This window comes from Sorex araneus, chromosome 6 (assembly GCF_027595985.1).
Source record: "Sorex araneus isolate mSorAra2 chromosome 6, mSorAra2.pri, whole genome shotgun sequence".
NCBI lineage: Eukaryota > Metazoa > Chordata > Mammalia > Eulipotyphla > Soricidae > Sorex > Sorex araneus.
Window position 1 is genome coordinate 5,872,042 of NC_073307.1, and position 12,994 is coordinate 5,885,035.

The 12,994-nt window shown below is 56.9% G+C and overlaps 1 protein-coding gene across 1 annotated transcript; it reads right to left on the reverse strand.

Annotated features, from left to right (window-relative positions):
• Positions 1 to 223: 223 nt before the first annotated feature.
• On the reverse strand, positions 224 to 6,261 carry LOC101539962 (caspase-6-like). The gene is made up of 6 exons (XM_012933671.2): positions 6,200 to 6,261; positions 5,631 to 5,777; positions 4,622 to 4,698; positions 3,549 to 3,724; positions 2,257 to 2,413; positions 224 to 529 (listed from the first exon to the last, which is right to left on the reverse strand). The coding sequence occupies exons 1-6, from the start codon at positions 6,259 to 6,261 to the stop codon at positions 291 to 293; spliced, it is 858 nt and encodes a 285-aa protein (XP_012789125.2). The 3' UTR covers positions 224 to 290.
• Positions 6,262 to 12,994: the final 6,733 nt, after the last annotated feature.

Here is a 12,994-nt window from a genome sequence, read left to right on the forward strand (position 1 = left end):
TCCGTCACCCTTCACCCCACGTCTGACCGGACCCACGCTCTAAACTGGCAACACATGAAGGGATAAGGAGAAGCACAAACTCCAAACTCTTTCGAAGGTCATAAGCTTTAATTAAAAAATTTATAAAATGGGGAGAGTAATTTTGTGATTTACTATAAAAATCAAACATTACAAATGTTCCTCAATCTTAGCCAAAACGCTTCACCGTGATTCAAGCTGCTGTACCATGCGTTTGGCCCTCCTGGTACGAGAGAGATGAGTGCGGAGTCATTCCGCAACGAAGCCGCGGCTCACTGGGGCTTGGGCAGAAAGCACAGCTTCTTGGTGAGCATGGAGGCGAAGCAGGGGATCTGCTTCTTGCCCAAGTCGCCCGGCTTGTTGCAGATGTCCACTCGGCGCCGGGACACCTTCCTGTTGACCAGCGTGAGCAGCTCCGTGATCTCCAGGGTCGTGCCGTACCTCGCCAGCACCTCACACAGATCCTGGATGTACCATGAGCCGTACTCAGTATTCCGGTGAGAGAAATACCCTGAGGAGGCAAAGCACAGGGGCATGGTCGGGGACGGAGAGCTCTCGGGGCTCCTCGGAGACGGTCAGACACGTCCCCGGACTGTTCTCAGGGGCGAGAAGGGATTCATCAAAAAAGGTGGGGCCGACTGCGTCTGCACTAGCGCCGAGAGCCGGGCAGGGGGTCCTTCCCTCAGGGTGGGGGACACCCAGGAAACAGTGGAGAGGCTGAGCCTGGGCACGTCACCCTGGGCCCAGCCGTCAGCTGCTCTTAAGGACTCTGGGACGGCATCACCTTAGCAGTGCCCCCGTCTGAAGCAGACCCCGGAGACTTGACACCCAACAGCCCCCCACACTGCTGGCCACAGCCTGCTGACAGAGACACCACCCAAGGGCCGATCAGGCCTGGGACAACCCAACCGGGGCGAGGTCTCGCTCACTCCGCTGAAGCCCAGCACAGAAGCATTCGCACCCGAGGGGCCCCAAACGGAGAGAAAGGGGAGAAACCTCAGAACCCGGAGGACCCCGACAGCAGCACGTCCCATGGGCGGACGGCAACCCTCCACGCTGGCCTGCGGGGAATTAAGACGCTTCCAGGCAGGAATCCTCACGTTTCAATTCTGATAACCTTCCTGCAGAGCGTTTGCTAGGCAGGCCAGAGGAATTCAGCCTTACAGGAAATCATAATCTTAAATTCAAGTGGGAAAACCAAGTGTCACCGGTCATGATTCAGTTCAACTCTACGTTTGCCGTTTGTAGAGCCAGTCGTGAAGGTCGATCAGAAAACTACAGCAGCCAAGGCCAGAAGAGGAAAAGGTGGGGAGTGAACTGGTGCTTTTCAAATGAGTTCAACATTGTTTTCTGAACCTCATGGCAATCATAAAGCAAAACTGAAACTCAGTATTACCTATCAGTTGATCTCTATAGATGTAACATGCAGGAACAGCAGAGACTACGGGGACAGTAAGAGCTAAATCTCTGCGAATACAGACTCAAAAAATATTTAGCGAGGCTGATCGGGGGGGGGGGTTGCGTGGAAAGCACAAATCAGCATGAAAGTGAAAGTGAGGTAACCCAGATGGTGAAACATCAACAGGCTGAGAACTGGGAGAGTGATGAAAGGAACCGGAAGCCCAAGTCCATCCCAGGGCTCTCGTACTCAAGTATGAAGTCAGCTGAGCACTATCAAATGAGTCCCTGAGTGTCTGCCATGGGGGCTGGCTGGGGGGTGGTTGGGAGAACTGGAGTAACGGTGGTAGGTGGTGGAATTGGGGTTGGAACACTGAATGCCCGTAACAAATCATCATGAACAACTCTGTAAAGCACAGCATTTATATAAGGCGTAGGGCAAATTTTATTTTTACATATTGTATTTCTAATTCAGTGCTCCACACAGGATCTTTTATGTTACCAGCCTTACCTACACCAAGAGTATCCCGCCCGTACAGCAGAGCCTGGCAAGCTCCTCGTCACGTATTCGATATGCCAAAAACAGTAACAAAAAGTCTACAATTTGTTGTGGGATGTTACTGGGTGCCCGCTCAAGCAAATCGATGAACGAAAGGACAGTGCTACAGTGCTACCTACGTCAGTAAGCAGTACGTCATGTACAGAATACTGCATCAGTACTGCATCAAAACACGGGCACCTACGGCCCCCTGTGGCCGTGGCCACTCGCAAGGAGGGAGCCTCCTCCTGGTGACACTCGGGGCCCCCACGCGAAGCCATATACCCCAGGATCCCACGCACCTTCAGCCACCGAGTAGCACATGAGGAAGTCGGCCCCGGCAGGCAGCGTGTTCACGGACGCCGCGTCCACCTCGGTCTCGTTGCCGTTGGGCAGGCGGGTCGAGTCCACCTCGTCCACGGGCTGAACGGGCTCGTCGTGCTTGTCACCGCGACACGCCTACGACACAGGCAGGAGTGGGGCTGATGGGGGCCCACTGATGCCGGCGTGACTCTGTGGGCCCCAGGGCCAGCTGGGAAAGCGCACGGCCCTTTGGCTCGTGGACAGCCCGAGAACCGCCATGTGGCCCCGACAAGTCGAGAGAGAAACAGTGTGGACCCCCTCGAGCTAAGCAAATGCAGCCAACAGAGAGGCGCCAGAGCTTCGTAATGTCTTTTGAATTATCTAGCGTGTAAAACCGGGCCGAGATGTCCCCGGAGGAACCACGTGAAGACAAGTGGTGATGCAATAAGCAAAGGGTCATTACTGACGAGCTGGAGGTAGGGCTCTCACCGGCTCACCCACACAGCGGGAGGCTTCTTGGAACGAGCGACCCTGTGTCTCAAAAGGGAGGGGATTTTGTACCATAGCATTGTGTAACTGGGACTTTTCACAGACCACCCTGGGCCGAGGTCTGAGGGCCTTTCCACTACTTGTCCTTAGCCGACTGGTTGTGAGTTGGAGTATAAGGGTTGCGTAAGACTTCTATCAGTTCCATAGTGGTGACGAAGGGTTATTCCCCACCTGCATCTGATTGCTTATATACTGGGGATTTCCCTGTCTGTATCTGATTGGTAATCCTTAGTTGACCTCGCTGGCTCTCTCACTTTGGGGTAATCATGACTCAATTCCAGGTACCTGTGCTCAATTCCAGGAATTCTGGAAGCGAAACCGAGGCCTCACTTCATCCGGATTCTTTCGAGCCTGTCATGGTGCTGCCTTGCCGCTCTATCTCTCTAGGGGGGATGCTCAGGGGCCTGCTCCAGCCCTCTCAGCTCAAATGAACGGTAATGCGTTCCCAGGCCCAACGTGTGGCTGCCTGGTTGTCCCAAAGAGGAACATTCTAGATGTTCCATTTAGCGAGGGGGAGCCGAGAATGGGAGGTGGCTCTGTGGTCTGAAGATTCGGCTGGTCTTCACCCTGGCTTACGTGTGTGTCAAAGACGGAGACTCTTTACCGGTTCTTTCTAGGACAGGGTGGGATTATGACCCAGGGTTCAAGTTGCGACTCTCAGTGATGGCACGCCAAAGCCTCTCAGCGCCCTGAGAGTCCCTCTGGAAACTGTCAGTGCCCTCAGGGTCGCTGGCCGTCTCACCTGAATGATGAAGATCTTGGGCTTGCCCACCAGGCTCCTACACTTGTCGCCTTTGAAGAAGTCCATCAGCATGGAAATTTCCACCTTATCGTCTTGGGCGTAAATGTGGTTGCCTTTGCCGTGGGTCAGGAAAACACAGAGAAAGCAGTCGGCGTCGACGTGGCTGGCGGTTGACGCTGATGTTCAGAGAGAAACAAGTGCTCGTTAGCTCTACCTGAGTCCCGTCGGCACCCCCGTGCTCCCTGCAGACACTCCAGGAGTGAATCCTGAGCACAGAGCCAGGAGTAAGCCCCGAGCACTGTGCCAAAACAAACCAACAAAAGACCCAGAATAATGACAAATACTAAAGGGATCATGGTGGCCATACCTCAGGTCCCAAAAATGTCACCGACAATAGAGTAATGAGAGATCACATTCATTCATGTGACTTTCATGTGGTTAATCTCCGCTGAATTAAAAATTAAACTCGCAACCGTGTCTGCACGTGGAAATAAACAGTACACAAATTTCATGCAGGGGACTTCTATGGGGAGCCCTGTTCAAGCACCCAGTGATTTTGGCAATGAGAGCTTTTTTGTCTTCTGCTGCCTAGCATATTCTGGAAAGAGCCTTTTTGTTTTTATTTGGTAAACTCCGGTGAGTGCTCAGCGTCCAGAGGAGAATCCACGGCTCAGAGCACGGCCGTCTCCACAGACGGATAAAAGCAGGCAGAGAGGGGCCGAGGTCTGAAGGGGCTTCGTGATGTCAGAATCCCAAGAGCCCACAGGCAGGGCCTGCAGGCAGCTGCCTATCCGTGCCCAGCCCTGGTCAGTCGGGTGCCACGGAGGCACTGGGATGTGGTCAGTCGTGTCCTCCTGACCGATGGTCATGAAGCAGCCTCAGCATTCCCATCCGGAGAGGCAGGCCAGCCGGGCGTGTACTGGGGGCCAAAGGCTTTGCAAGGGTCCCTGACATGGAGGGGGAACCCCCTGCCCGGGGCCCGGGTAAGCTGGCGACAGACTCAGACGGTCCGGCTTGTCTTTCCAGAGCGGCCAGGCCGGGCTCTCGCCCCAGACTGGAGGGCGTCCACCTACCTTCATACATCTTGGACTGTACGTCTTCCGCTTTGAGGTCGTCATAGCATTTCACCTCGAAACCTAGTTCCCGAAACCTGGGGAGCAACAGGAAGGGAAGTTGGGGGCCACTCCGAGTCGCCCCACAGCCCGACAGGGCCGAGGGCTGGACGCCCACTTACAGGACACACAGACTGACCCTCCAGGTCGGAGCCGTAGCACAGCAGGTGGGCGCCCACCTCCCTGGCCTCCCAGAGGCTCCCCGAGCCCCAGCAGGAAGCCCTGAGCACAGCTGGGCGCCCCCCTAAGCCAGACCAAACACACGGACTTTCCCCTCGGGAGAAACAGACGCCCAATGAGACGCTGAGGTTTTCCCTGCTCACCCCAATCCTCTGGGGTTTCTCCCGGCTCAAGTGCCGCCCTCGCGGTGCAGACACGGTTCTGACAACGCGTTAGACTGCGGACGTGCTGGCACAGGCCAGAATCCACTCTGGTTCCCTCGCTTGCTTTGTTTCTGATTCTTAGGGGTGCACCCAGCCAGGTGGTAGAGGGGGAGCTCCAGCTGGTGCAAAACTCAGGCGCTGCTCGAGAGGGCCAGTGCGACAGTCGAGCGACTAGCGTTGCCTTGAACAGGGCCGACCCAAGTTCATTCCCAGATACCCCACAGGGTCCCCCGCACACCACCCACGCTGGTGCCTGTGTTAGAACCAGGAGACCCACCAGGTGAGCCCCCCACCTGCCAAAAAATCCCAAGCACATTCGGTGTTTAAAACCAAACATGATCATTCTGCAGACGTGGGTAAGGCACCTCCCTGGCCTCTGGGGGTCTGGGGACCCCGCCAGTGATTCTTGACCATCGGGCCGCAGGGGTCAGTGCCAGGACCTCGGTTGATGCTCAGGGAAGCTGTGCGGACCCGCGGGACGCCGGAGCCAGCACAGGTGAGGGGCATCGCCCCAGCTGGTGTCTGAGCTCCCAGCCTCCCGGCAACCCTACGGGAGGACACGGCCCACGGGCACCCAGACACGGTACCTGCGACAGAGATTATCCCGGTCTACGTAGGTGCCCCGGCGGTCACGCAGGTCCAGGAGACTGTCAAAGTACTGGTGGTTGAAGATCAAAGCGAGTCCTCGCGTCTTGTGGTTCATTTTGTACTTTTCTTCTGGATCCATCACGTCACTGTGCACGTTTAAAGCAAATGGTCACTTGGTCCTCAAGGAGCTTCAGGGGCAAGGACAGCCTCACCCGGCGTCCCAACACGTTCCCTCATGGCGGGCAGAGTTCCAGGCGGGCTGAGGGGCTCCCCAGGCCCCCAAAAGTGAGGCACGGACCAAGTTAGCTCGGGAGGGTCTGCTCCAGTCGCAGGTCCGGCCGGCAGAGCCAGTGCTCGAGTCCTGACCCTCCCCGCACCCCTAATTCCCGCCCCCTCCACGCCTACCTCTCCCCCTTCTCCAAATTGCCACCCGTCACTGGGATCTGAGCTCAAATCCTTTCCAAGTGGGGGCAGCGAGGAGACTGCAGGGCAACTGGCTGCCCCGTGCTGGCCCCGACGCTCACAGCCCGGCCGCCCAGGGCAGAGATCGGGAAGGAACTCGTCTCACCTCCCGGAGACGGCGTCTGTTTCCGTCATGTTCAGCTCATTTATTTGGATAGAGTCAACCATGGTGGTCATTTGACTCTGGCTGACAGCTGTAAAAAAAAAAAAGGGAAAAATAAAAGGGTTCCACAGGGTTCCCACTCCCACCCGCTAAGGCCCTTCTTTAGGGAAACAGAGAACCCAAGTGCCGGGCTGGGAGGGGGGAAGGGGAGTTCCCATCCCTCCACATGCCCCCTCCTGCCCCTGCCTCGGCCAGAACCATTAGTAAGAACGGGAGAAACGCTGATGCCGTCCGCTCAGAAAATCCGGGGTGCCGTGACGAGCCCCCAAGGAAACCATGACAAGTGGCAAGTTGAGTGACAAGGTTCCAAGGTGGGAAACGACCCAAGGCGGAGGGTGCCCTTCCAGGGCCTAGACTCGGGCATCAGTGATGGGTCTCTGGGGCTGAACAGGGGCCGTGACAGGCTCCGCTCTAAGTCCAAAACTCAGCAGGCCTAAGTCTCGGTTCCCCGCATCAGAAAGTCCCGACTCCTCAGGAAACAGTGTCACCCCGGGCAGGTAAACCGCCCCGGGGCAGCAGCCTACCAGAGTCGGGGCCTGGGCAGTGGCGCCGGCCAGCAGAGAGGGCCGAGGGAGTGGAGTCTCCGGATCGGACGGGGACCAAGAATTAGACACAAAGTGTTGGGCCCTGAGGTCAGGGGATGGGACAGGGCCCAGAATGGGACACACACTGCCAATTCCTAGGGAAAAGGCGGTTCTGTAACCAAAGCCTACATAAGCTGCTTAGAGTTCGGAGTCAGGGTCCTTTGTCCAGACGCCACTGCGTTGGGTGAGACTCGGACCCTAGGCTGAGCTAGCACGAAAGGGACCTTGGTTTGCAGCCTCGCGGCTGTCTGGTCAACGTGCGAGCAGGACTCCCTCCCGGGACCTGACAGTCTAGGAACGCGCCCGCTCAGCTCCTTTCCCGGCGGAGGGACAGTCCTCACCTCACAGCTGGCAGGGAGAAATGAGTCAACACCGCAGGAGAGTGAGAAGCGCCTCTGGGGAAGGTGCCCAGCGGCCAGGGCCGGTCCTGCCCCACCCGGGCCCTCCTGGCCCCACCAGCAGCTCACAGCCTGTCCCTCCTCCTCCGCCCCAGCCCGGTCCCCTGCGGCCAGCGTGGCCAGTGAATCCCCCCTCAGACGCGTCCTCTCACAGGCCCCTAGCCCAGCTGGCACGCGTCCCTCTGCACACACCACACGGCACCGTCTCCATGGACCCTACCCACGGCCCCTGTCTTCCCCACCGTCACGGGCGTCCCTCTCCATGACCTCCCTCCTCACCCATTGCTCTTGGCGACGTCCCTTCCTCCGGCCCCGCACTCTGTGCCCACACGCTGACGTCCTGGCTGCCTCTCCACACCGCGCTGCCTGATTTATACTGTCCACACACCCTGCGCTGCTACCGAAGCCACTCCCAAAACATGCCCCATCACGGGCACGCCCAGGACTCCAGGCCCAGTGCTGGGAGAGACTGGGGTGGGGGGGGCAGCAGGGCAAAAGTGCCATTCACCAAACTCACCCGAGTCCTAGACCCTCCGGATGTGCTCAGTGAAACGTGCGTCCTAGATTAAAGAGACTTTCCCGTGTCAGAGCTTTGCTATTAGGGGCAAGTCCAACAGCGCTTAGAGTAACCCGGACTCCCACCTGCCACATACGTGCCCCAGCCATGAGCTGACGCCCTGCCCCCCCCCCCCCGCTTTCCTGTCCCCAGGGAGGAGCGAGAGTTCTCAGGAACAGAGAGTTGTGTGCTCAGATTATCTCAAATACCACCTTCCATCGGTGATCAGAATTTCAGGTGAGGGTCACTTCCAAGTAACTCCACAGAATTAGATTAAATGATATTCCAGGGGCCAGAGAACCAGGACAGCAGGTAGAGCACTTGCGCTACACTTGGCTGACCCAGGTTTGACCCTGGCATCCATATAGCTGCCTGAGCACCCGAGGGAATGATTCCTGAGTGCTGGCCACCAACCCCAGCCTGGCAGGCTCGGCCAGGCCGAAGGTCCCCTCTGTCCAGGTGATGCCTTACGCAGCACAGAACCGGATTTGACGTTTCCCTCAGTGATTTCAAAGCAATGTGGCCCCAGCAGGTCGGGAGAATAATGCTGTGGGCACCCTGGAGGTTCAGCAGAAGCCAACGACGAATAGGCACCTGAGCTTCGGAGTTTCCATTGAATTATTTAGCGTGTAAAACCGGGCCTAGTTCTCCCCAGAGGAACCACAGGAAGACCAGTGGCGATGCAACTACCACTTTCAGAGACGTGTCCTGTGATACCTGGATGAAAGCCCCCACCCCACCGCCACCACACCACTGCGCCAAGGTGCCCTTTCCTGTGAATGGCCTTCCTTAGCTTCACACATGGGCAGGAGAGTGAAAAGCGCCTCTGGGCACAAGTGCCCCAGGCCCAGGGCCGTTCCTGCCCCACACCGGGCACTCACAGGGCAGCCCTGCCCTGCACCTCACATCCTGTCTCTCCCCAGCCTGGTCCCCTGCGGCCAGCGCCCAGTGAATCCCCTACCCGCACACCTTCTCCTCAGACTTGGCCTCCGACAGGCCCCCACACCTGTCCTAAGGTGGCCGCTCCTGCCACTCAGGTGGGCCCCGGGATGCAGCGTCCCATGGGCGTCCCCTCTCCACGGCGGCTCTAGGCAGACCTCTCCAAGACTCCTGCCCGCCCCCCATCTCCTTCCTCACCCATTCTGCCCTGCCTGGGGGTGTTCTCCACACACTGTACACTGCAGCTTGGCTGTTGACTCAACACACCCTATAACAGTCAGGCACGCAACTTCGGCCCAGAAATGAGAGTGACCGAAGTGGCACTGGGGCGGCAGGGTCAACATGCCAGTCACCAAACTCACCCGAGTCCTAGACCCTCCGATGTGCTTTGTGAAAAGTGCGGCTTAGATTGGAGCGACACTCCCGTGTCTGAGCTTTGCTGTTTGGGGCAAGTCCAAGCGCGCTTAGAGTTCCCCGGGCCCCCACCTGCCACATCTGTGCCCCAGCCCTGAGCTGACGCCCTGCCCCCCGCGCACCCCCTTTCCTGTCTCCAGGGAGGAGCGAGAGTTCTCAGGAACAGAGAGTTGTGTGCTCAGGTTGTCTCAAATACCACCTTCCATCGGTGATCAGAATTTCAGGTGAGGGTCACTTCCAAGGAACTCCGGAGAATTAGATTAAAATGATATTCCAGGGGTCAGAGAGCCAGGACAGGGGGCAGGGCACCTGCGCCACACGCGGCTCACCCGAGTTTGCCCCTGGCATGTCATATCGTTGCCTGAGCACCCGTGGGGATGATTCCTAAGTACTGGCCGCCAACCACAGCCTGGCAGGCTCTGGCTGGCCGAACGTCCCCTCTGTCCAGCCGACGTTTCGCTCAGCGATTTCTGACCCAGAAGTTCTGGTTCAAACAACAAGCCTTCCATGCACAGCGCCCGGACGAGCTTGGGGCTGTTATACCGTCAGTCAGCTGGCCCTGGGACACCCTGGCCTTTCAGCTCACAAACAAAAAATGCCAGAACTGAGGTTTTTGTTTTGCTTTGTTCAAATCTTGGGGCCAGAGGTAGTACAGCCTGCAGGGCATTAGCCTCGCACACAGCCGCCCTGGCTCGATGCCTGGCATCCCATGTGGCCCCCGGGCCCCAGCACGAGGCAGAGGGAAAGTTACTCCAACTGACACAAGGGCCAGTGAGGCACCCGAGGGGGCACCCAGGAAAGCCTCCCCCAGGCCTGTGCGTTGGCCAGGCGGCTTTTGCACATCCTGAGCCCTGGGAGCCCCGACGTCACCCGCTTCTCTCCTTTCTCCAGAGACCCAGGACGACCTCAGCCACCTGCTCCACTTCGAGGGCCTGCGGGAGCAGTGCTGTCAGCGGGAAATGGTTCACGATCACCCCCGGAGGTGTCCGCTTGACTCTTCCACCAGTATCTCTCTGTTACTAATAATTTTTTAATTGTTTTTTAGAATTTTATTGAATCACCGTGAGATAGTTATAAGCTTTCATGTTTGGGTTACAATTTCACAATGATCAAACACCCATCCCTCCACCAGCGCACATTCCCCACCACCAATATCCCCGGTATACCTCCTTTCCCCACCCTCCCCCTGCCTCCATATCAGACAATATTCCCTATACTCTCTCTCTGCTTTCGGGCGTTCTTTTTGGGCTTACAACACAGAAACGAAGAGGTCATCATGTTTGGTCCATTATCTACTTTTGGCTCACATCTCCCAACCCGACTGATTCCTCCAGTCATCATTTTCTTAGTGATCCCTTCTCTATTCCATCTGCCTTCTCCCCTCCACTCATGAAGCAGTCTTCCAGCTATGGGGTAATCCTCCTGGCCCTTGTATCTACTGTCCTTGGGTGTCAGCCTCATGTCATGTTATTCTACACAAATGAGTGCAGTCCTTCTATGTTTGTCTCTGTCTTTCTGACTCATTTCACTTAGCATGATACTCTCCATGTCTATCTATTTCTAAGCAAATTTCATGACTTCATCTCTCTCGTAACAGCTGCATAGTATTACACTGTGTAGATGTATCAAAGTTTCTTTTTTTTACTTTCAAACATAATAATGCATATTTTATTTATTTTTATTTTTTTTTAATTTTTTTACTGAGTCACCATGTAGAAAGTTACAAAGTTTTCAGGTTTATGTCTCAGTTATACAATGCTCGAACAAACAGGTTTCTTGGTTTCACATGAGAGACTTGTTTCCAGTCAGGTCTTTGCTGTTAGGGAGAAGTCCAGCATTGCTTAGAGTAACCCGGACTCCAGCCTGCCACGTACGTTCCCCAGCCCTGAGAGGACGCCCTGCCCCCCACTTTCCTGTCTCCAGGGAGGGGCGGCAGTTCTCAGGAACAGAGAGTTGTGTGCTCAGGTTTTCTCAAATACCGACTTCGGCACTGGTGATCACAATTTCAGGTGAGGGTCACTTCCAAAGAACTCCGGAGAATTAGATTAAAATGATATTCCAGGGTCCAGAAACCAGCACAGTGGGCAGGACAATTGCGCTACACGTGGCTGACCCGGGTTTGACCCTGGCATCCCATAGAGTTGCCTGAGCACCCGAGGGAAGGATTCCTGAGTGCTGGCCGCCAACCCCTGCCTGGCAGGCTCTGTCCAGTGATGCCTACGCAGCACAGAACCTGACTTGATGTTTTCCTTAGCGATTTCTAAGCGGTGTGGCCCCGACACATCGAGAGGAACATGGTGTGGCCACCCTGGAGTTTCAGCAAAAGCCGCAGACGGACAGGCACTGGAGCTTCGGAATTTCCTTTCAATTATTTAGGGTGTAAAACCGGGCCTAGTTCTCCCCAGAGGAACCACACAAAGACAAGTGGCGATGCAACTCCCACTTTCATAGACGTGTCCTGTGATAGCTGGATGAAAGACCCCACCCACCCGCCACCACACCGCCGCGCCAAGGTGCCTTTTCCCGTGAACGACATTCGTTAGCTCACACACGGGCAGGAGAGTGACAAGCGCCTCTGGGCACGGGTGCCCCAGGGCCAGGGCCGTTCCTGTCCCACACCGGGCCCTCACAGGGCAGCCCTGCCCTGCACCTCACATCCTGTCTCTCCCCAGCCTGGTCCCGTGCGGCCAGTGCCCAGTGAATCCCCTACCCGCACACCTGCTCCTCAGACAAGGCCTCCGTCTGGCCCCCACACCTGTCCTTAGGTGACCGCTCCTGCCACTCAGGTGGGCCCCGGGATGCAGCGTCCCATGGGCGTCCCCTCTCCATGGCGGCTCTAGGCAGACCTCTCCAAGACTCCTGCCCGCCCCCCATCTCCTTCCTCACCCATTCTGCCCTGCCTGGGGGTGTTCTCCACACACTGTACACTGCAGCTTGGCTGTTGACACACCACACCCTGTCAGAGTCAGGCACGCAACTTCGGGCCCAGAGATGAGAGTGACCGAAGTGGCACTGGGGCGGCAGGGTCAACATGCCAGTCACCAAACTCACCCGAGTCCTAGACCCTCCGATGTGCTTTGTGAAACGTGCGGACTAGATTTGAGCGACACTCCCGTGTCTGAGCTTTGCTGTTTGGGGCAAGTCCAAGCGCGCTTAGAGTTCCCCGGGCCCCCACCTGCCACATCTGTGCCGCAGCCCTGAGCTGACGCCCTGCCCCCCGCGCCCCCCCTTTCCTGTCTCCAGGGAGGAGCAACTGTTCTCAGGAACAGAGAGCTGTGTGCCCAGGTTTTCTGAAATACTGCCTTCCGCATTGGTGATCACAATTTCAGGTGTGGGTTACTTCCAAGGAACTCTGGAGAAGTAGATTAAAATGATAATCGAGGGGCCAGAGACCAGCACAACGGGCAGGACAACTTTGCTACACGTTGCTGACCCGGGTTTGACCCTGGCATCCCATAGAGTTGTCTGAGCACCGGCGGGAATGATTCAACATTGCGGGCCGCCAACCCCAGCCTGGCAGGCTCTGCCAGGCCGAACGTCCCCTCTGTCCAGCTGACGTTTCCCTCAGCGATTTCTGACCCAAAAGTTCTGGTTCAAACAACAAGCCTTCCATGCACAGCGTGCGGACGAGCTTGGGGCCGTTATACCGTCAGTCAGCTGGTCCTGGGACACCCCGGCCCTTCAGCTCACAAAGAAAGAATGCCAGAACTGAGGTTTTTGTTTTTCTTTTTTCAAACCTTGGGGCAGAGCGGTAGTACAGCGTGCGGGGCGATTGCCTCACACACAGCCGCCCTGGTTCGATGCCCGTATCCCATGAGGCCCCCGGGCCCCAGCACGAGGCAGAGGG

Bases quoted from the DNA above. Each gene is read 5' to 3' on its own strand.
- LOC101539962 (XM_012933671.2), bottom strand. From the start codon at position 6,261: ATGGTTGACTCTATCCAAATAAATGAGCTGAACATGACGGAAACAGAC. The intron at 3,725-4,621 runs GTAGGTGGACGC...TCTGAACATCAG, and splicing joins ACAGTCCAAGATGTATGAAG to CGTCAACCGCCAGCCACGTC. The intron at 530-2,256 runs GTGCGTGGGATC...TTGCCTCCTCAG, and splicing joins GTGCTACTCGGTGGCTGAAG to GGTATTTCTCTCACCGGAAT.